Source organism: Electrona antarctica (assembly GCF_951216825.1).
Source record: "Electrona antarctica genome assembly, chromosome: 8".
Lineage (NCBI taxonomy): Eukaryota > Metazoa > Chordata > Actinopteri > Myctophiformes > Myctophidae > Electrona > Electrona antarctica.
In genome coordinates this window covers 2,363,606-2,388,088 of record NC_136789.1, presented here as the reverse complement: position 1 = coordinate 2,388,088, position 24,483 = coordinate 2,363,606, and the positions used below count along the sequence as shown (strand labels likewise).

Here is a 24,483-nt window from a genome sequence, read left to right as displayed (position 1 = left end):
CTCGAGAACCGTTTGTCCCACCGACTTCAAATTCGACACACACGTTCCACACACCCACAGGGAGTGCAGTGCCCGGTGTCGAGTCGGTCGGACCCACGGTTGTCCAGAACCGCCCTTTTTCATTTGGCGGCCATCTTTGAACGCCAAGATGGCCGCCTTCTGACATCTTGATGACGTGGCCCCCCTTCCAAAATGAAACATATGGTTATGGAGAGCATGTGGAAAAATGTTGGCGCTTTTGTCCGCCGCGTCCACATCATTTCGCTAAGCTACCGGACTACATGCTTCTGTGCCCCTAAGCTAAGCACATTCATGACCTTAAAAACAAGGAATTTCAATTTAAGCATATACATAGAAGGACTTACATGGACATCTATCAACCCTGAAAGCTGAAAAGTACAATTTTAAAAGGAATAGTGTCATCTATACTCACCCTTATGCCATGTTTCAACTATCATGAGGGACAGATAATTCCAATGACAATAATGTACAGATTAAATTAAGTTGAGGAAAGAAGTCTAAGTCAGTGTTGCCCCAGCAGCTTCTATCTTGCTAGGAGATATAGACAGAAAATAAAACACAACACATTTTTCTCTTTACAGTTGGTTTTGTATTTTTTTATTGAATAAATGATTTTAAAAGGTAATAACAATGTTTTAAAACTACATTATCATCTTCACAGCCATCGCGTACATACTCACTGATAACCCATCTATATATTTTTCACCTTCCCCACACATTTGTTTCTTTTTAAAGTTTTCTTTTTCTTCATTTTTATTTTTTTAAATGTTTTTTGAGCCATACTATCGTAATAAATGCCCATTTTCAAGTCTCGTCACACTAACAGCAATTCAATGGGGAAGGAAGGGAAAGAGGATCTAACTCTATAGGGGGATTGTATTTTTAATTTCCCAGTTCGTATATTCCATCAACATTTTCATTGTTACTTTAGCAGAGAAAAAGAGAACCAAAAAAAAGAAAAAAAGAACAAATGAGGAAATAAAAGTTGGTATGAGGAGTTACACCAGGTAACCCTCCCAGCCCATTTAGTCACTGTAAGTATTTTTTTCTCCCACTTTTGTACAGTGACATGTCTTATAACTCAGTGTCTCAAATATTCAGAACATAGAAAAACACTAAAATAAATTTTAAACTAGATCCAAAATATTCTTTCGAAAAAGAATTCATTTCAATGTACAAAAAAGGTCATTTTCTTTTTTTTTTCTTTTTTCTTTTTTTTAAATAAAAAGTTCCAAACACAAGTTTATTGTAGTTCTTATTTCCTTTGTCATTATCATAATTATTGACTTTTTTTTCTCCATATTATTATTCATCTATCAGTGCGATTGTATACCAGTGCAGCTACTGGGTCCAGAGTAAAGAAAACAGGCTTTTTCATCTTTAATGGCATAAAAAATAAGGACAAATCCATCTTTTTTTATATATAAAGTATAACTGCTGGTCTTTGGGGGGGAAAAAAGAAAACATTTAGAAACCCATTAAGCTAGGAGGCACACCATGGGATTTTCTTCTTTTAAAAAAAAATATAGCAATAATAATAGTAACAAAACAACAAAACAATAACAAATCGCAACCATTTTACCATCATTGATGCCAAGTAATGGCTTCAGACTACTCAATGAAAATTCATTGAAAAATATCTGGCTGCTTCATAAGTAAAGACAGGTGAGAAACGCACAAAAAAATAACAAAACAAAACAAAAACAGAGAAATAAAGAACATGTCTTTTGCAGGGGTGTTTTTTGGAAGGACAGGAAGCCAAGTCTGAAGAGCAGCATTTGGGCATGGCGGTTGGCATCTTTGGTTAGGTCCAACATACAAAGTTAACATGAGCTTGTGCATTCCACAGAAGTACACGAATGACCACGCAAGGAATGCAGAGACTTGAACTCTAACCCTGGTATGGAACCAAAAGACAATGTGCTACAACAAACTAGAAGTGCCTTTCCATAATATCCTATGAGGTATCAATGCTTGAAATGGTCAATACAAAACTAAGAGTCCATTCCATGCAGTGTGTAGTTATTTTTACAACGCAAGGGGAGGCCCAAATTACACTGTGACCGTCAAGTCTACCTTTTAGGGTGTGGGATGGAGGTGTGAAAGATGTTTCAGTGACCTCAAAAATAATGTTGAATGACATTGTTTTGGGAAGGCTCTGAGCCAAAGCTCAATGAAAGCCTTAAAGGGACACTTCACCCTTTTTGCAAAAAAAATAAATATGTTAATGTCATTTAGAAGATTTAGAACACTTTCCTGGGGGTCTTTGTGTGTAATATGTGGTTTTAGATATTTTAGCAGTGAGCCCAGTGTCTCTGTCATGGACACTGGGCTTACTTCCTTCCTGGACTACAATTCCCATAATGCTTTGGTGCACTGCTCCTCCTTGTGGATAGGGGGAGGGCTGTCTTACTGAGACAACATGTAGTCCAGAAAGTAAGTGAGTCCAGTGTCCATAACATCAGAGACACTTGGCTCACTGCTAAAATCAAAAATATCTAAAACCACATATTACACACAATAAGACCGCCGGGAAAGTTTTCCAAATCTTCTAAACGTCATTAACATATATTTTTTTGCAGAAAGGGGGAAGTTTTCCTTTATATGACCAAACCTTTCCAAAAATAACTACTTGTAGGCAAAACATATTTTGACAGTTGAGAGGAAATTGACATGAGCTACGATTTGGGAGCAGCATCCATGGGATAATACGTATTTTCGGAAGGCAACAATCACTTCCACTGATAATATTAATGACAGATGTATAGAAATAAATAAGCAGGATATGAGTCTGGGCCACAGTGTAGGGAGAAATAAAATGAGGGAGGATATTTGTGACTTTGTGTCCTTTCAAACCTGCAGGGGTGACTTGCACTGGTAGGGGAAAAACAACACCTGTTCAACAGATCTGCATATATCAAGGATATTTATTAAAGGTAACACATGTAGATTTTCTCTCAATACATCGCTGTCAGATGGTGAAAATCGTCTGCATGACATTCAATAGCCCCATGAGTTGCTCTGTCGGTACGGTTTATTGTCGACCTGTCCCCCCCCCCTTCATTTGATGGCTAAAAGAACACCATGCACCTCTACTAGAGGGAGGGCTTTCACGGCGGCTAATTGAGCATCCACATAATGGACCAAAGTGAATAGGGGGAGGGGGGTAATGTTTATATCGGTGATAATTACATTCTTATTTTGCTAGTATTAGAATGTGTCATCACAGGTTAAATAGACAGCAACATATTCATTAGAAAATCATACATGCAGCATCTTTAAGTATGATATGATCGATGAGTCCGCATGACCAGTCACTTATGCTGTGACCAACCCCACATGAGGTCCAATAGCACCATATTTGTCTTTTTTTATTTTGACTTTTTTAATCTCTCTTATTGGCTAATAAGAGTGTCTAAGCCATAGATCAAGCATATCATGGATAAAAACCATAGGTCTCATACTCATATGTACATGCAAAAAAAATGCATTGCATGTGTATACAAAGACTTATGTAAAAGAGAGCATGGTCAATTTGGTTTTGCAGCAGAAATTTTTAGGTTGTGCCGTATTTAATGGACCAGAAAATGAATGCGTGAACTTCTGTGAAGCCTACTTAGTTGCATGCCAGTGTTGTGCACTGAAAATAACCGATCTACAGGCTCACAACCTTGTAGATCTGGCATTTCCGGTACGTGACACCATTCTACAACGGAATATAAATAAGGCATGACTGTTCCAAAATAAAATAAATTCACATTGCTGAATTTACATTACTTACTCCTTCCCAAAATGCATTTGCCAAAAATCAAGCCACTGGCCTAATAAACAGGATGCATGTCGGACTAATGCCCTGTCTGACTTACATGCCGTCCCCCAGTAAACACCCAATTTAATCTCACACTATACAGGGCAAGTTCTTGATCCCATCACCATAGTAAATGATCTCTCATGACAATTTTATTTATTTTTTTAACTGAAAGAAATTTAAAAAAAACAATAGCGCCAGTAGCTGGGCAATATGTGAGCATATAGGTAGGTTTAAACCATAACATGACAAATTCATTGGAACTTACTATGGAGGGCAAAAGTAAAACATGTTGGGTTGTGTATCACCCTCTGGGGGTGAGAGTAGATTGAAGTTAAGACAACAGCACAATATGAGATAGACTAAGCCAGGAACACTCACAGCACCATGTACTGGTCCATCATTTGTCAAATCATTCAGTTTAAGGCAACACAACTTAAGTTTGGATCATTTCGGGTTACTGTGGATGGAGTGCCAAAAGCCCTTGACATTTTGCATAAAGAAAAAAGAACCTATCGGTTAGTAAAGGCTGTTACAAAAAGATGTCAGTCAAATACAGAGCGCCTCTCAAAACTTCCAGTCATCAGAACTAAAAGAGGAAAAAAAACATACCCCAACACAATGGATCACAACAATGATAATCCTCAAAGAGTAAAAACATTCAAGACACATGCTAGCCTAACTTGTGTGTAAATGTGACTTGTAACGAGGAATATTTGGGTGGGAAATGGCTTCTTTAGTCCTTACAAAGCCCTGACTTTAGATTTAGACCTTAACTGTAAACAGCCTGGCCCCTCGGAGAGATTCTATTCAAGCTAATTCAACTGTTTGTTTGCTCTAGTCTACTGCGGAGCAGCTGCCAAAACAGACCAACAGAAATAATACATCACAAAAATGTATGATGTAGAGACACAATGAGCAACTAACGGGTCCTCGTGAACAGCAGAGTACTCTTAAATCTGCTCTACAATTTGCTATTTTTTTTTTAAAGCACACGGTTCATGCAAGGCATGACAAAGACAAATGTAAATGTCAAATGGCATGTTGCTGAACGTGTCCTTCATGCATCAAGTGGTATGTTACCTCATAAGGGTAGACAAAGGAATAGCACACATGTGGGTTAAGACCATCTTCAATCATAAAGGCCATTTTGCTCCATACTCTGTGAGCATGGCATAAAACAAAATGGCTGCCATGTGAATGTGGCCAATGCTCAGCTGTATTCAGAAATACAGATTATATGAAGTGATTGCAGCTAATGGCTCCTGAATAATAAAGTGGCACTCATACAAGCCATTCAGTTCAACCACTAGATTCAATAAATATTCAGTGATGGCAGCCCAGCCTTGGCTTCAGACATCAGAAGACCTGGTATGTTAGAGATGACCAAATAAATGGGTTTGAAAGCAAACACTTCAAGCGAAACCAACCAAACATCTACTCTTAGAAAAGTGTGGATTAAAAAGAATATGGCTTTTAGTAGTTATCGCATGTCCCTGTCAATAGTCTCCTTGCCAGCAAACTCATTAACCAACATACACAGTAAATTAAGATGCAAGCATTCTTCAGCTGACTAAATCATTCCAATTCATCGTCGCCAATGCTCTTCTAAATAAAAAAATAGGCACCCCCGATAAACACACCCCTACCCCTTAAAGCTGGAGAATAAATCCTTCTAGTCTACTTGACAGGATAATCAATAGGCCTGGCCCCCAAAATGTGAAAGCTTGTTCGAAAGGTTGCTACTCCAACATACGAAATTTGGATGCTAAATGTTTTTTTTAATCATTGCACAGCCACAGTGCGTGTATAGGTGCCGAGCGGAGTTGGCAAGTATTGTAACCGCTTTCAATATACTCGCACAATAATCTGCCTCTGGCTGTTTTGGCTAAATGGCCATAGCAATCTTTATAAATGTTTCAACTCTATGCACAAACAAAGATAGCAGTGCAGCTTTATGATATATCGATGTGGAGAACATACCCTCTGCGAAGATAAAAATCTCAACCGCAAAGATTGAGATTATTTATATATAAATATTTGCACAGAATATCTGACGCTTGGAGAGAGAGGGGAAAAAAGGATTCAGGACAGTTCTATAAAATAAACCCATCAACGAGCTCCTGACAGGTTCATCCTCATACAAAATGGCTTCCTTCACATTTGTACTCAATGGTGAAAGCGCTGGACAAAACAGTCAGAGTATAGCTGTGAGCTCTAGCCAAACAAACGCAGTTCAAGTTTTACAGGTTTCATCACATAACACCAGAACTACTCAGGGTGGGGGTAGGGGTTCCCAACAATTGCCATTGAAATATTTTGACAATATCCAATTCTTAATTTACTCTAACAGGTTCCAATGTCAGACAGACCAAACATCTAATAACACAGAAAAAAAAGCAAACACACGATTGTGAGCCAAAACAATAAAGACCACCAGGAAATACTGGCTGAGTAGCGTCACAACCCTACAACAATCTACAAATATGAGTATATAGATCCCAACATTTATTCCCCAACTATGATAATACAAGAGTTTACACGGCCAAACCAACCTTAACAGTCTATCTTTTTCTGAGGAGACATGAAATAAAGAAGATGCAGCCTATTAGAACTGCAGTTGCCTTGCTACATGGTATACATAAAGTCCGCCTGGCTATTATGATAAAGAAAACGAATAAGCATATTACCAGCATAAATGTAGAAGTGTAGCAAAGCCTAAACAATAAAAAACGCAAGACTAATCCACCTTAAGAGACTTCCTTCCATCCACAGAATCAAAAAACCTAATTAGGTTTGCTGAAAAACTAATGTTTAGGAAAATCTTTTATTTGTTTAATTCTCAAAAAAAATAAAACAAAAAATAAAAAACAATGAGGGGTTATAGATGGGTAAATATATGCTGCAAATGCTTAATTGCAGAAGAATAAAATGGGGGAAAATTATGATTTCTTGCCATAATCAATGTATGCTTGCTTCCTTGCCACCCGTTGCCATGTCAGCGTCTGCTAAGACAGTCAACATGGCAACGGAAACTATCATCATAAAATGGTACAGTAGTAGAAATAGCTAGACCAGGATGGGGCGGGTTCTCCTGGAAAAAGGTCCGAGGAGAGGTCCAATGATTGGTCATGCGGCTCGCTGTCAGGAATAATGGTTGTAGGGTGGTAGAGGGTGCCCAATGCCATTCTGGTAGTGATGATGCTGACGGTGGGTGATGTAATCTGCATAACCCATTGTCATCTTCTCGCTACGGTACCTAGCGGTGAGGAAGAGTCGTCAAAAGGCTAGTTATTCCCTTGTACGGGTGCAACTGTTAAATCGAACTAATCGGTTATAAAATAATCGTTTTTCCTTTTTTGGGGAAGGGATAAATGTCCCTCTTTTGTAAAATAAATTCTGCTAGGTAAAAAATAAGTCATTATTTCGCCACCTGCTGATGTCTTTCCATTAATTCTAAGCTTTTTGCTTAAAGCGAAAATTACCCCAGGTCGTGAACCAGAAGTGAAAGCTAAAACGTTTGCAATGTTTTTCACCCTAAACATGTAACCACGATCAGCGTCGCTTTAGTTATGGGCCGTGAATAAAGCTTGTTTTCATTAGAATCGGAGAAAAGAATCTGAGATAAATCATTTGAAATAATGTAAAATGGAGGTGAATGGAGACTAATTCTTTCACTTCCGGTTCATTGCCTGTTTACTCGATCGCATAGCAACCCAGTGCATATGTAGCATACGACTGGGACCTAACTTAAACCACTGAAAAGAAAGAAAATCAGTGTGGGTTCCTAGCGTTACATGTTTGTTTAGGGATGTCAAGATCTTACCTGGTTAACTTAATGGTCTTCCTGAAGTCATTTGTGATGGGAGCTTTGTAACCTCCCTTTCGTAGTAAGGAATCTATGGTCTGAATGTGGTCCCAACCTGTGGGAAAAGGGAATGAATCAAACATTCTAAAATCCATTTAATGTACTGTAACAAGTTAACTAACAAATCACACATCACCCTAGGAGTTAAACATTTTCATGTGACGGACCCCAAAATTGATATGCATGCATTTGCCTGTGGATCCCCATTTGAAAACATTCCTATAAGATTTGAATTAAACATAGTCAAGATTATAGTTTGAGTGGTGCTAGCCACTTCTATAGACAGCAATGTGTGTCCCTATGTGTAGGTGTCCACGTGTCCGTCCATCAAAGCACGGAAATAGCGTTTGTGGACCACCAAGTGTCACTGTTGCGCAGCCACACACGCGAGCGCGCACGCCAGGGAGGAGAGCTTGTTTTAGTGCTGTACGATTAATCACACAATTTATCTAGTTAATTGCAAATAAGTCATCCGTAATTCTGTTCACAATGTACCCTAGAGGGATATTTTTCAGATATTTTATACCAATATTAACATGGGAGTGGAAAAATATGCTGCCTTTATGCGAAACTAAGTTCATTTTCTATTGGAAATCAATTAAAAACTCTGCAGCTGCAGCAGATGGGTATATTATTGTCACTTTATAAATGTGCAGATACCCTATAAACTGGTACACTTACAGTATGTTGGTTTGTTTACTGTTGAGTGAGAAAACAATGTTGCACATTAAAATCATCATCTGGGGACCTCCCAAAATTATTTGGGGATCCACATGTTGAGAACCACTGTCCAAATGGCTAAAATAAAATAAATATGCAATTAATTGCAATTAAAATAATTAATTAACATAACAGTGAGTTATTTGCGATTAAATGAGTTAACTCGGACAGCACCAAGTTTTTTTCACAATTTTTCTACAAGCTCACAACAAGACGCCTTGCGAACTTATAGATCGGCTGTTTTCGAATTAAGTGGTTAAACTGATTTTGATGCTATACTAGTTCATTTTGCTGGGCATCCCCTGAAATCCCCTCAAGTAACCCTGGGTTCAAGGTTGTACTTTATTGTTACATCTTGTGCACAGGTATATAAGAGTAAAACTTATTTTTGTTTGGCTTCCTTCAGACAATGCAGCAGCATAGATAACAGCAAAGGGCTAGAATAGAGGGCAAGAAAGAGCAAACAGAGTAAAAAAAAAAAAGAGTAACATATATGTGCATTTTCTTCCCTGTAGTAGCAAAGTTAGGTAAACCTTTGTGAACAGATTCACAGTAGGTTATGTTCCATATATACAACAAATTTAGTTTAGAAAGTTGCAATTCGAGGCCATTGAATTTGAGCCACGGTCTGTTTACCATTTTTAGATGCTTTTACCTCGGATTCTAATCCCAGTTTCTGATTGTAATCAAACCGAGCTTTGTTTATGGTCGATCACTTGTTTTTCCTGTATCATCAAACAGAGCTTTGTTTATGGTCGATCACTTGTTTTTCCTGTATCATCTACAGTTGTAACCAACTGGTCGCTCGTGATCGTCATTGTCGATCTTCAAAGCCGTAACATTCGATCACAAAACAGCTTTAATGTAAGTGATTATTTTCTCGTTAAAGAAAATATCCCATCAATGTTAACTCATTCGGCGCCACAGTGCCATCTGGTGGTGGACTCTCGCCGCCACAAGTGCATTTTCAATGGGAGCACCTTTAGATTGAACGCCAGTTTGGCCGGAAACCGAGAATCAGGAAGTAAAAATCTGCTGTTTAACATGTTGCGCGAATGTCATTTAATCCACCCAAAACATACTTTTTGTAAGCGAGGATCATATCGTTTTGAGAAATGAGGCGCACATCTAGCTTGTTTTGACCCAAAAAGAAGAATCCGAGATATTAGCGTTCAAAAACCTGCGTCCCCAATCCCCATAGACAGCATAAGCCAGCAAAATTTCCATTTCGTTTTTTTTAATTTTTAAACAGACCGCTACCAGTGTTATGAGGGCATACTGGACGCAGTAGATCACCGTAATCAATTGATATTAAAAAAGGCATCAAAAGGCGCAATTGGTGACGAGGTACATACGAAAATAGGCATCAAAAGGCGCAATTGGCGACAGGTGAGTTAACCACTTGGTTGCTAAACAGACAGAAAGACCTTGCACATCTGATTACATTTCAGAAGTATACAACATTACACACAATCTCACCTTGCTCCTTTGCAACCTCTGGTAGGTAGGTGGCGGTGCGCTTTGATCCTTTTTCATTGAAAAATTCTATCCTAATACCGTGAACACCCACCTGGAATGAAAGGATAGAAAACCAACAGTGGCCAGATATTAGAAACCTTGTGGCAATGTATTTAGTCCGTTACATAACATCAAATAAACTAGACAAGTGCTTCACATGTTTTCTTTGTTATATCCTTACTCAGGTTTAGCAATATGGTATTTAAACAAATTACTCACCTATAGTATTCTTCTGAATTTACACTACACTGACATTGCACTTTACACTTGGTCGACAGAATCTCACCAAATTATTTCCACCCTCTACTCTAGTCTCAACAATAGGCTAATGGGACTACTCTGCCAGCTGAAAATAGCCCACTCAGCAGTTCAGAAACGGCATTGTATCAACAATCAGAGCCTAAAAGGATGGCTGCTCCTTCTGACTTTACACAGTCTGATCAGAAAATCTAACTTTGTAAAACAGGGCTAGACCAGGAGCTGTTAGCTCTAGTCCCAAATTCTTTGTCATTTGAGATTACACATTGTAGTTATATTTCCATACTTCCACAAACCAAATGATGACCTCCATTTAATTGTACCTCTTCTCACTACGTTTCTGTCCTGAGACAGCCCCTTTTTAGTGATTATTATAAGATGGCATGGTACAATTTCTGTCTACTTGTTCACTAAAATAACTTTCATTCAACCTTTGTAGACACATGTAGAGGTGCAGTTACAGCAAATACAATTTCTAATAACTAGTCCTTACCCGTTCTGAATATATGAACATCAATGATGATGTTCAGTGTGGGTAATGCGATGTAATAGATCACATTACTGATAGTGGGGGAATTGTTTACAGATGGTCTTGGGAAGTTGGGTTGGGCACAAAAGTAGGCTAATTAAATGTTTCTTTTGCAAGAAAATGCTGTAGTACAATCATTGATGTGTGATGTAAATTTGGTGGTGATATTCTGCCTGTAAATGGAAGTTATTGAATATTTTCACGTTCGGTGTTGCACTTTGTAGACGGTCCCACCGTCTGCTGCCCATGGAGATATAAGCTATTAAACGGTGAACGCGGAGGTTGGCTTTTTGGGCTTCAAAGCAAGTTGTAGTTTGTTCTTTATATAATCAGGTTAGGAATGAGATGTTTTGTGTGATTTAGGAATGTGTCGTTCGTGAGCTATTGAGCCAGCGTTGGTCATTGCATGTCTGTATGTATTTTGTCATTGTGTTGTTCCTTCGAGTGGTGGATTATAGTATTCATATGTTATGATCCAACAGATATAAAAGTGCACAGTAATGTAACTGTTGCCAAGGCAGTTCCCCGTCCAGGCGGACTTAAACCCTGTTGTTGTTGCGTGCTAATGGTAGGCGGTTAAGAAAACGTCTCCATTTGGCCACCCCGAGTCCCCGACAGATAAGTATTCCGTTGTGATAATGCTGTTCAGTGTGTCGCGCAGCCACGCTGGGTGTGCGCAGGGCTGTAACCTTTCGTTGTCAGTGTCCAGGCGTGCATGTAGCCCATGTGTATGGCACGGCGAAGGAGGTGGTTGAGGAGGGGGCGGACAGTGTGGTCGCAAAACAGCGTGTGTGTTCACGTTAACATGCCCGTCCCAACATGCCTTTCACTGGTGACACGTGATTTGCGGGGAGAGGAGTTGTTTGACGCAAATTAATTTGCAGGGCAGATTGAGGTTGGAGGACAGGGCTGTGTGGTGCTAGGTTCCGTGAGGCTGTCCGTGCGTTGTGAGGAGGTGCCCGAAGCGAGCAGCTGTCTTGCTCTATGCTAAGGAAGTATTCTGAAAGACACCGGTCCTTAAATTTAGAATAGATATAGCCCAACCCTTTGCTGAGGGTGGTGTATCTTCAGCAGAACTGTAAACTGCTGGCCAGCATCTGTTCATTTTTCCAAAATACCCAGTCTCCCCTGGCTGCCCAAACTTGTGCCTAGTCAGTAATAATTGTTTTGCGAGTTGTTCTGCTTAATCTACAAAGCTGACATGATGCATAGGGATCTCTCTACAAAAGTAAAAAAAAAAATAGGTTCTATTAATTTATTCTCAGCTGCTGACGCAAGACACGTAACACTAACACTTGCTTATGCCACCAAATGGAACAACCTTGAGAAAGTCTAGACTCTAGAAAATGGCTGCAAAATTACTTGTTAAGGCTACAATCCATATGTTTAATGTCCATTGTCTCCTCCCGACAGAGAGGACAATGTCCAAACCGTTAGATGGCAGTGCATCTAGTGTCCATCTGATTCAAATCATTCTATTGACATTGACTCACTCTCAAGGTATACATTTCTCAATGGAAGAGTAGGGAGACCACATCAAACCACTGCAGATGTACTACATTAGTTACATTGACATCCGCTACCATAAACACTTGTTAAAATAACTGGGGACTTTTCAGAGGGAACTCAGTGACAGGTTGAGTATCTCAGCTGCATCCTGCCCACAATGTTCCAGGCAATACAGATAGCTAGCTAAGAGAAAATCTAAGATCATTCAAGATTCATAAATCAGGAGTATGAAACAATTCCACATTTAAAGTGACCGGACTGAAGTATTTTCCAATAATCAGGCATAAGTAGTATGTATGGGATATATTAAGAGAATATTTAAGCATAATTATAAGGTTTGTTATGAATGAAGCTCCTGGTCTCTATCTTTCTCACATGATGCACACAGTTGCTCAAACTATTATGTAATTAACTCATTTTACAATGATATTTATAACATTCAGTTAATTAATTTTGGTAAGGACCGGTGATGAGTGACTGATAACAATGGTTGCACCAAGAGATAACAATGGTTGCACCAAGAGCCATCTTTTACTAATGGGTTTACACTACGTATAACATTGTAACATGAAGTAAGCCACTTCAGCCTTGCTCACACTAGATTTACTTGTATTACACATCACTATACATAGCCCCATATGGAACCTATCCCTCCGCTCATACTGTAGCTCTGAGATGAGGTCCCACTGGCTTACCATTCTGCCACGTTTCAGAGCCAGCGCATATTTTCCACTATTCCACTTACCCTTTTCCGCACATTGTATCCAAAAAGTAAAGGTTGGCCCCAACACTCTCAGATCTTTTGTTGATTAGCGGACAAGAACATCTAAGTGACAGGTTGAAATTAGCATTTAAATCGCTAATTTAGTCAGCCAGTTCTATGTTTTTCAAGGAAGTTGTGGCTGTAGAGGCGTATTGCCTCCCCTGGTCAGATGTTGAATTGGATTCTTTAGAATTGGAGTCTTTGGAATGACCCGGCCTGGGGTCGAACCCTGATCTCCCAGTCTCAGGGTGGACACTCTAACAACAAGGCCACTGAGCTGGTCTCAGCATGACCCAAGAGTTCAATTAATAGCCTGGGCTTTATTTTAGACCACGATATTACTTAACCTTATTAATTTGGACAGGCCGAATACTCTTGCAGTGACATCACTTGAGTTTACCCATTTGACTGGTCTTCTGCAAAGTGGATTGTGCTTTGATACGTAAGGCCACTTCCTGCTAGCCTTGTCACATGTCCCAGGGACCTACAATCTCACCCAAAAAGAAATGAGGGTGAGATTGCCTTAGTCGATGTTTTTGATGGTCCGCTTTAAAAGGTTGCATTTCTAATTGTGCATTCCATTTTTATTGTCTAAAGCTGCATTCTATCTCCTTAGTCTAAATCTTTTTTCTGATGTCTGTTACTCTGTTTATGATTTATTGAAAAGCACTTTTTATTTCATGTTCAAGCAATGTTGTGAGAATGTTCTGAGACAGCACTTGGAACAGCAAAACTCCTCATCTGACAAGGTACCTTACCTCCCAGTCAAGGTAATCACCGACGTCTTCAAAGTTGGTGAGAAGAGACACTGAGCAGTAGAGGCGAGGCAGCTCATCCCTTGTCATGGGGGGGAAGCGGCTGTCTTTAAGGGCACTGTCAAATATCAAAGCATATGGCCACAAGTTAGGGCTGGGGAAGAAGTGAACATGCATTTGGGGGTGGGGAGGGAGGGGTGAGCGACCGACTGAATCCCAACGTGAAAATGCTGTTTTCACTACTTTATGCATGTCTTGTTACAAGAATAACATGTGATGTAATACATAGGTCTACACATTTTCAAATGCTACAAAAGAAAAGACAACTGTAGGGCCTGTTATCATTAAATAATCAAAGATTGTTTCCTGTGCGCTGTGCTGCATTCCAAATGCCACATTGTGGTCCAACCAATGATACCTCTGCTTGCAGCCTCTAAATGAAGAAACAAGAGAATAACACAGCTAACCTGGTACAGGGCGTGGCTATCAAATGATCCATGATATCGAAACCAATGTGTGTAAATGACAGTGCCTTGATTTACATGACACCATGGCTATAACATTGTGCATAACACACACTTATTTGGTTAGTCAGATAGGTCAAGGAATGTGTAGGACTAGGAGATTAAAATGAAGGGCCAAACCTTTATAGAGGATATAGAGTTAAATTTGTTATGCGGGAGAAGGAAAAAAAAGTATAGAATTGTGCAGAGCGAGAAGGGTTACTCAACTGATGTCTTTTTCCAAAAAAATATATGCTTAATTTCAGATAGGATAGTGTAGACAGAAAGGAAACCAAGGTGCGTGCGGATTTGGATTAGAGTTGGATTCGAACCCAGGTCCTCTCACAAGGAGTATATGGTCTGTGCACTCGCTGGCACCAGGCCATTTGATTTTAAAATGTCTTGTGTGCAAGTGAAAATTTTGGCCTAATGGGTCACCTAAATCAGTAAAGTTCATTCTGGGGGCATGAAGATGCACAGCAAATTCCATTGCAATTTAGATATGCTGTGGAGCATTGATCTGGTGGACGGATAGACAGACCAACCTTGCTATCCTTAAAGCTGGGGAAGAAATGATCACATGCTATGCAATATTCTGCAACAATTCTTAACTTGTTCAGTTAAAAATGTGTATCCAGTATAAACACTGCCATTCATGAGCAGTGAGCAAACTGGTCGTATCATAAGGTAAGTTTGATTTAGAGATGGGCAATTATTCGGTCATTGCATCGGTATCGGACGATATTGGCCCTAAGATTTTCAAATAAATATACTACATTCAAGCTGTTTATGTTGGGATATGGGCCAATATGTCAATAACTGTACAATCCCTAGTTTTGGAATAAAGAAGCATTGCTTTTTTCAAATTCAGTGTCTTTTCTCAGAATAGACAAAATTATTATAATTAATACAGAATGAGATCATATCGACATCGGTTATCGACCATAACAGCAATTAATTAGATCGGATATCAATATCGGCCAAAATGTCTCATCGGTACATCCCTAGTTTGATTAGGGGTAACATTTACCCCTAATCATGGTCAATGAAATATGGCGATACAAGGTTTCTGCCCAACAGCAACAATATTTAACTGCACTCTATGAGAGTACCTATAAGCTCAGACAGATAAGCTCTGACTGCATTTTAGTAACCTTACCTGGTAAGGGTGTATTCCCTGAGTCCTGAGTGCAGGTTCATGGCAGAAAATGTACCTATACAACCCCTCAACCGCTTGTCTCTGCCTATTTTCCATGTGACAAACAGTGGGCTGAAAAGAGAAGACAGATATGATTATATGACATATCATAGGGAAGCTTTCCTTTACAATTTTTGAGTGGTGCTAGCGCACACACCACGTGTGCGCGCGCACACACACACACACACACACACACACAAACACACACACACACACACGCACACACACACACTAGGGCAGGGGTGCCCAAAAGGTAGATTGCGATCTACCAGTAGATCACAAAGGCAAAGATCACATGACATGCCCCTAAAGAGTATTTCATTTAAATATATTGAAGAAAAAAAACGATAAAAAAATGTTTCTCCCCCTCCATTTCCCATTCCAAGTGCATTTGTCTTATACTGTACAGAATGTAACACGAACTCTACTATTCCGAAGCCCCCTCAGGTACATATTTAAACTATTTTCAGCAATGGTATAATAATTGATTTGGTGGGTAGATCTTGCCGAGCTGGTCATTTTGAAAGTAGCTCTCAAGTCAAAAAGTGTGGGAACCCCTCCACTAGGGCATTCACTTCTAGTCATTTTCACTAGTTGACTAGTCGACTAGTTGTTTAACTACCTATTATGTAAAAAAGATTTTTTAAATGTACAAAAATATTTGTACATTTAAAAACTGTACATTGGTGACTATAACCTACCTGATCTTGAGGCCTACATAAAATTATATTTTTCTTATAAACTAGTACCAACAAGGTCGACTAGTGGATTTACTAGTCGACTTGCTGCGCGCGCGCGCGCGCGCACGCACGCACGCACGCACGCACGCACGCACGCACGCACGCACGCACGCACGCACGCACGCACGCACGCACGCACGCACGCACACACACACACACACACACACACACACACACACACACACACACACACACACACACACACACACACACACACACACACACACACACACACACACACACACACACACACACACACACACACACACACACACACACACACACACACACACACACACACACACACACACACACACACACACACACACACACACACACACACACACACACACACACACACACACACACACACACACACACACACACACACACACACACACACACACACACACACACACACACACACACACACACACACACACACACACACACACACACACACACACACACACACACACACACACACACCATAATTTGTAACATTTCATTTGACTCAGTGGCCATTGAAAGTATAGACACATTATAAGCACCCTACTTGTTCACAGCCACCTATTTTGGTGGGGACCTGACGGATTATTGTTCGTTATATGGATCAATCTTATGTCTTGGCCTTAAACTGAGAAATGTACTTTTCAATGTTGCATAACCTTCAGTCTACCTTATGTTACTTTCAATTCAAGGCCAACGTCAGAAAATCTGATGTAGCACTCTCCAATACATTCTGTATTTTTTGGGGGGGTTGTAACCCATCTTTTCACCCAGGGGCCAATGTAAACTCCAAAACCTGGGAGCTACTCTCCCTCTGCCAAACCTGGGAGGAGCCCGAAATGAGCTCATGCTTCTTTCAATGCATGAGGAGTGAGCAGGCCGTTTCTTTTCACCTGACAGGAGGGGGGTTCCCCCGGTAGGATGTAGCGGGTGGAAGGAACATGTTATTCCAACCAGATCCTTTCCCCTCCATCAGGTGCCCCGACTGACCAGATGGAGGCAGTATAGAGACCAGGATTACTGCATGTTTTTTGTGAGGGCCCACTACCTACCCTAGGCGACATGGGGACAACATGCAAACTCCACACAGAAAGGCCCATTCGCCAAACCCACCTAGGCTATGGGCGCTGATGGCGCGGAGCGGAGGAGAGAACACAGCCCCAGCATCCCTGGCGGGAATCGAACCAGGACCTTCTAGCTGTGAGGCGAAAGCGCCACCGTACATTCTGTATGTTGCTAGCTTGCTGTGAAGTACTTTAGTACGTAGGCTGACAGAGATTTTCCATGGCCTTTGACAGCAAGCACTTTAGGAAGTGTCATCAGATTTTCACAACCTCCCCAACGTAGAATGATAGCATTCAGGTTACATAGCTGCAAATTTGCTCTTTAAATCTAATTACTTTCTGCTCACAATACAAACACCGGAAAGCCACATACGTTTTTAATAGTGCTGAGTCACATTGGATGTGAAGTTGAAAGTGGTAATATGTTGTTTTATCTATTCAGGACATTAATTACCCAAACATTTGGATTAGGGATGGGACATAAAATTGATACGGTGTCGTACTTCCTCTTGCGACACATCGATACACTGGCACCATGTATGGATATTTGATTACATTTACAACACGAAGGGGCTATATAACATGGATTCCCCGGTGTGTAAACTCTCGGCACAAGACTACTGCAGGAGTCCCACCATAAATACTTACCAGCCTCTCAATTTGAAGAGGATGGAGTACCATATAGCCTATCAAACAGGGAACTGCATCCAATCTGAGTCAACCCCTGAGTCAACACAACAGCTCACTGGCTGGCAAAGATTAATTACAAATCTTGCAATCTCCTTTCCATTTCCTTGCATCTCCGTTCTTCATGCCCTCTCATCAAAACATAGCTCTGCAGTCTGCACTCCATAGAGTAGTAAGGCTAAGGATATGATTTGGATGATATTAAAAGATAATCAATGTTGAACGAAACATTGAACGAGGCTGTAATATTTATTGCGCAAAGCACAGACAGACTTTAAAGGAGCCATTATGTGAATAGAGGAAACATTTGTTAAATCCTATTCCTCCATTGTAATGTTTAACCTTTTGGCATTTTAAAAAGTAGAGGTTGCACACACCAAGAAATACATTTAAACAGTTTATTTACTTCATCGGGACAAACGTTTCGGCTAACAGCCTTCTTCAGTGTGGTATTTAAAACCTTTGACATTTAACCGATTCTGGATGGGAACGCGTTTGTGTTTTAACTAAGTAATATGTTATACTTTAGCTATTGAAAAATAGCAGATCTACAAGCTCATAGCGCGCCACCGAGTGGCGTGCTACGAGCTTGTAGGTCTGCTATTTTTGAAAAATCGTAAAAATGCGGCACAGATCTTTGAATATATATTCTTTCAGAGCGAATGTTTTTTTTATTTCGACGTCAGGCCTAAATGGGTTAAAATCCCAACCTAAGTTTCATTCTCTCATGTAACTCCCTGTCTAATCTATATAATTTTGAGATGGTTTACAATTTACATTCACTTTGGGAGTTCAGTTTTATTTCAGGATGGTTCATCGTTTCATCATTCACCATTAGCCAGTTTGTGACACATTAATATGATTAATTCTGTGTGTGAATAAAGGGTTTTTGCCTTTTTATGGGTATTCTGTCTCCTTCAGTTACACATATATTGTTTGTTATGTATACCATAGATTCATCAATTAGATTTTTTTTTAATTGATTAAAACAAACACTAAATTAAATATAGTATTTAAGCCGTATTAAGACCTACACACTCACAACACATGTGAGCTTGTGGGTCTGATATATTTTTTTAATATTTGTTTATGACATGCCCAAATTATTGACGGCAGTTCAAAAAGTTAAATAATGTATTTATTCATAACTTATTTTACTTGAAATAAAACATTACCCTTACCAGGCTCGGTCCCAGACTTATCTGCGAAGAGAAAAGCCTGGCCACAACCTAAGGCAGAGATTGCATGGCCGGAAGTGCCGGGCCGGAACATGCGTCAGTTGTATTTCCCCCCGATTATGCTATTTTTCGACCAATCACAACATTCACAGAGAATGTAAACAGATTTGTAAAGCGTCAAACATAATTTCCTTGAGCAGTACATCCGCTACAATCCCACTACTTCTGCCAAATGACAGTAATGCACTCTACAGCATAGGTCTTGCCCAGTGTACTCCCCAGTCCACACAGAGTAATTGGACCGTTAAAATCTACAAAATAAAAGCATTGGATAATTTATTTTTTAAATACGAAAAAGTGGGTGTTTAGAAAATACACCTTTCCTATAAAAGGTTAAAGAATTATTACACGCTTACAGAAGATTGATACAAGAATGTAAATCATTCACTATACTTGGTAAATCGTGGTTTCTCACCCCCGACTTTGGTCATGCAAATGAGCTGAAATCTATATATGTTAGACTGAATAGTTATTGCAGTATTGCAACTCTCCCCCAATCTCCATTTCATATTGAAAGGTCAAGAGGCACACATATCTGGTAGAAGCTGTACAAAGCAAGCCACAGAGGAATTGAAATGTGCATTATAAACTGACTGGAATTAGTATGCAAGTGTACACATAACTATAATGGAAAATTGCAACGGCTTGTTAAGTTCAGTCAGTGCATCAATAATTTGTAATATCCGTAAAGTATACCATTTCATTTAATTTGAATGAAAGTCCAAGTTCCAACAGTGACATGTGTAGTGTATCTAAACTAGTGGTGCATTCAATTAATCGATATGGCAATATGAATATATCGATCGAAAATCTGGACAATAGGTGAATCGATCGAGAGGCTGCTGTATCGAAAAGGCAATAAATGCCACGAATTATCTGGGTGACGCAGTGTTGACAAATGTACCTCTGTTTAACGTTATCAAAGCCCCCCTTGCAAGTTGCAATGCAAACTTGTTAGGATATTTAGACATTTTATTTTAATTTAAAGATCTCACAGACTTGAAAGTGTTTTATTGTATTTGTGCAACATGGTCATTATTTTGAATAAATGTATGATCGATATATATCGTATCGTGGCCTCTGTATCGTGATACATATCTATCGTGAGATTGAAAGCAATATCCACCACTAATGTAAACTAACAGATGAACATGAAATTTCAATGTGTTGCGCTCTGGGTGCACTGAGTGCACACTGACAGGCCTCTCAGAGGGAAGCGCCGGGTTGCCCCGTGCATCTGAACAATGACCAAAGGTAGTCATCATTGCAAATGCAATGGTTGCATCTTTTTGGTACTCTAGACCAGTGGTTCTCAACCTGTGGTTTGGGGGGTCCCCAGATTACAGTGATGTGACAATTTAAGGACTTTTGAGACCTTTTTAATACCTAGATGGTAGACTACATGTTGTCTCAGTAAGACAGCCCTCCCACTATTCACAAGGAGGAGCAGTGCACCAAAGTATTATGGTAATTGTAGTCCAGGACATAAAAACCCCAGGAAAGTGTTTGTCTCCCAAACATCATTAAAATAAGATCTGGTTACAAAAGGGGTGAAGTGGCCCTTTATTGTAGACTATGCTGACATTTTCTTTTACCAGTAGAGGCACCATTGAGCTATATAGAGCTTTGCAAACTTGCAACTAGTAAAACTGGTAAAACTGGTATACAAAAAGCTAACTGTTGAATATTTCAGGAATTAACATTTGCAATATTTACACTTAATATTATCATTAAGTGTTTATATTATCATTAAGTGTTTATAAATATTGCAAATGTTAATTCCTTTTAAACACTTAAATGGCGCACACACAACTGTCCCACCCTGACAGTCGTTGGACGGCTCGGCTGGATGTACCGGTATATAACGATGTTTAAACAAACAACTTTATATACCGGTACATCTGGTCTAGACAAAAATGACACTTGAACAACAACAAAATAAGTATGGTAAATACTAGGTAAAAACTGGAAAAGCGTATTTATTTTTTTCCAGTTGAAAAATATAGCCAAATATATATTTTGTATCGAGAAAGTCTCGTGTGTGACCAAGTAAAAAATAGCCTCGTGATGATTGACGGTCACAAAATGCTCATTTATAACTGACATGTTAATTATACCCATGTATGTAGTGATGACATCCAAGACATTGTCTCTCACAGCTAGTTCTAGTCTAACTCAGCATGTGAACAACATTGAGAACAAGATATCAATTATTTACAACTAAATGGTCTTTAACACAAGTTTACACTGTGTCCATGATCTGGTGGTCCTTGGCTGAGGTTAGCATGCAACTAACCATGGCTAAAGTTAGCAATCTACCATGTTTCTTTGTTAGTTGAAGCCGAACCATATTTGTTACTGTTCAGCCACAAACTCCACTGTGAAGTTAACTTCACCACTGAAATGTGCACAGAATTTGTGGACTTGTGCACAGTGGCACACATGGCCGTCCATTTGGATCAAAGACACTTTATTGGTAGATTAATTAAGTTAACCAGCTCAACATCGTGTCCTATTTTTTCCTCAACATAGCTAACAGCTAACCCCTTAGCAGGTTGGTACATACAGTTAATTTACCGGAGGGGTATATTTTTTGACTGTCATTCAGTAATGTACGCATTGTACTCTTGAATGCTTCTTAAATGACTCAAATAATGTTCTTGTGGGTGTACTGCTGTTTTGATTTGAAGATATTCAAGATAATCATCGCCCTTCCGCTCTCCTATTAGAGTAGCTCGTGGCTAACTAGCTAGCTAACATTAGCCGTGCTGTGCCGTTTAATAACGTTAGCTAATTGAAACCAGGCTCAAGTGGCTAGCATTACATTAGCTGGCTACAAAGGGCTAAGGGTAATGTGTATTTGGTGCATTTGCTCCAGAAACCCCTCATGTTAATTGCGGATGAACAGGGCAGCTTTTCAAAAACCCTGTTCAGACCGAAACATTAGATCTGATGCACAGAGGAGGTTCGGAAGGCCAGTGGTATTAATGTTAACAGTTAGCCAATAGCCATGCAGCCAGTCATGTCCACAAGGCCCTACTTTGCAACTTGGGACGAATATAAGTGTTGTCCACTTCAACCTTATTTGTTAGCCTAATCAAAAATCTAATAACATGCATTTTCTTTACACAGTTCTCCCCTCATTGCATTTCAAGGGGGAAACTTATGGGGAACTTGTCAGCGTGTCACGAGACACAACAATGGTTGTACCGGGTGGTTTGAACAACAAAAGCATCATCCAGCAGGTCTGACATGCAAACCAAAACAAACAAACAAAAAGAGACAAACTCACTAGGGATCGTTTGTAAACCTGGGTGTTCTGGGAGGTTGGTATCCGTACAGATGGCAATAAAGCACGTCGAAGCAGAAGCAGCACATCTCCGCCGAGACGACCATCTTCCTGCCTCCTCCGCCGCTTCCCGAGCCGGGTCCTCCCGGGCTCAGATTCGGGGAGAGGCCGATGGATGAGTTGTAGCCGGCCGGGTGGACAGGCGGAGACAACGCGTTTGTGCTGCCGCTGCTGCTGCTGCCACCGCCGCCGCTAACGTTAACGTTCCCCCCCGGTCCCCCCAGGCCGTTCACCGCCCTGCCGCTGCCGCTCACGTTCCCTGCCGCCGCGACGGTCGTGGAGGAACCAATCCCCAAGTCCGATCCACAATGTCCGGTTCCTGCCACCCCGCTTCCCGCCCCCCCGCCGCCGACCACCCCGCCACCGCCGCCGGGACCCCCCGACCCCCCGGGGGATCCCGACAGCTTCTGCTTCTTCACCCCGCAGCACCCGGCCGCCATCTTGGAACAATCTGCACCGACACACCGCTTCCGACCCATCACCGTCACCGCGGGAGGGAACGGCGGTGGGGTGGAGGAGGGGGTGGTGGGTGGAGGAGGTGGGGGGACGCCGCCGCCGACCACACGTACAAATTCCACTGCGTTGAGACGTACGACGGACTATACTTTCACTGTTTTATGTCGGTCGACGAAATAACCCGACGTGACAAGAGACTGCAATGTCACCCTAACCGTTGCCTTTAAAAAGAAAATGCGTGCCTTCACGCACTAAAATCCATAGCCGATTAGCCTTTGATACTAGACAACCAGACAGTCCAGCTTCTTTTAGACCACCACGATGGTTTAATGGATCCCAAACACGTCCACGCCAAAAAAAATAATATTTAAAACCCCCTTTCTTCGTGACACGAGTCCCCTCCGATGCAGTAGGGTTTCTAGCAGCTTATAAACCGTCCACAAGTTCAGGCACCTCACGATCCAACAAGGCCGCAGACAGACAGATCAACTATGGCCAGGCAGTCCAGATGTGAGAGCAGTACTGGACCAGGCTGCAGCACACACCGCTTTGTGTGGGAGCCGGGAGCTGGAGTACGCAGGACCCATAAGCTTCAGCACGAATAGCGCACAATGCATCGGACAATGGAGCTTATTCTTATTATAACACCAGTTGTTTACTACTTTCTGGCGAACTTCGGTTTAGAGACGACCAGGCCCAGTATGTTGGAATTCCAGGCGCAGCCGGGATAGAATCGCAGCAGAGTAAAATGGCATCTGACAATGCAGGTTCGGCTTGACATAATGAAAAGCGTCAGCGTCGCCCCAGTCATCATCTCAGTTAACATTAACCACCCATAATAAACAACCGCTTCACTTTAATGCACCTTGCATTCATGTCTGATCTTGGACCAGCTTGGTTGTTAAAAATCTCTCAATACCACCCCCGCGTCAAATACAGGAGAAGTGGAAGTTTTCTGTTGGTTTTGTTTGGAGGTTGTTGTCATCCGTTTATTGGGATACATAACAGACGAGGATTCTATTCCATCATCCGTCAGAAATGATCCGCCGGGTTTGTTTGGCACAACCCTCGTTCCGCAGCCGTGCTCAGTATTGCTGCCTGGAAAAGCCCTGTAATCATTCTGTAGGCGCACAGTCAGGCATAGCTCCCGTCCCCTTGCCACGCCGAATTGCGATTCGGGAAATATCTTGCGCCCGATCTCTACACATAATGCGTAGACGTACGAGGGGACTGAGTGTTGTCAAATTTGTACCCAGAAAGAAACTTTACATGCGCATGACGATCATAGGCATATGTTTGTTTCCTTTACAGCATATAGTGATTCTCTCAACCTTTTTAATTTCAGGGACAGGGACCTCCAAATTCCAATTTGATATGCATTAGGTCACATGGAGGCTGGAGCCCCTTTTGATTTTATTTGTATTTTTTTTTTAAATTGGCCCCAATGTAGTGAATCTACAGTAGCATATTACACAGTATAAAATCCTGTA

At 40.8% G+C, this 24,483-nt stretch overlaps 1 protein-coding gene across 2 annotated transcripts; it reads right to left on the bottom strand.

The window, feature by feature from the left end:
- Positions 1-1,377: 1,377 nt before the first annotated feature.
- On the bottom strand, positions 1,378-24,202 carry ammecr1 (AMMECR nuclear protein 1). 2 transcript variants are annotated; one of them, XR_013790540.1, is made up of 7 exons: positions 22,481-24,202; positions 15,412-15,522; positions 13,753-13,867; positions 9,897-9,987; positions 8,804-8,854; positions 7,656-7,752; positions 7,056-7,088 (listed from the first exon to the last, which is right to left on the bottom strand). XR_013790540.1 is itself a non-coding variant. In XM_079507354.1 (6 exons), the coding sequence occupies exons 1-6, from the start codon at positions 23,014-23,016 to the stop codon at positions 6,974-6,976; spliced, it is 1,065 nt and encodes a 354-aa protein (XP_079363480.1). In that variant the 5' UTR covers positions 23,017-24,189; the 3' UTR covers positions 1,378-6,973. The 2 variants fall into 2 exon arrangements, 1 of the variants encoding a protein (XP_079363480.1); XM_079507354.1 differs by lacking the exon at positions 8,804-8,854 and having other exon boundaries at positions 1,378-7,088; positions 22,481-24,189.
- Positions 24,203-24,483: the final 281 nt, after the last annotated feature.

Coding starts and splice junctions, on each gene's coding strand:
- ammecr1 (XM_079507354.1), bottom strand. CDS start 23,016: ATGGGTCGGAAGCGGTGTGTCGGTGCAGATTGTTCCAAGATGGCGGCC. Junction 9,988..13,752: donor GTGATTACCTTGACTGGGAG/GTAAGGTACCTT, acceptor CTTTCATTCCAG/GTGGGTGTTCACGGTATTAG. Junction 7,753..9,896: donor AGAGGTTGCAAAGGAGCAAG/GTGAGATTGTGT, acceptor CTTTTCCCACAG/GTTGGGACCACATTCAGACC.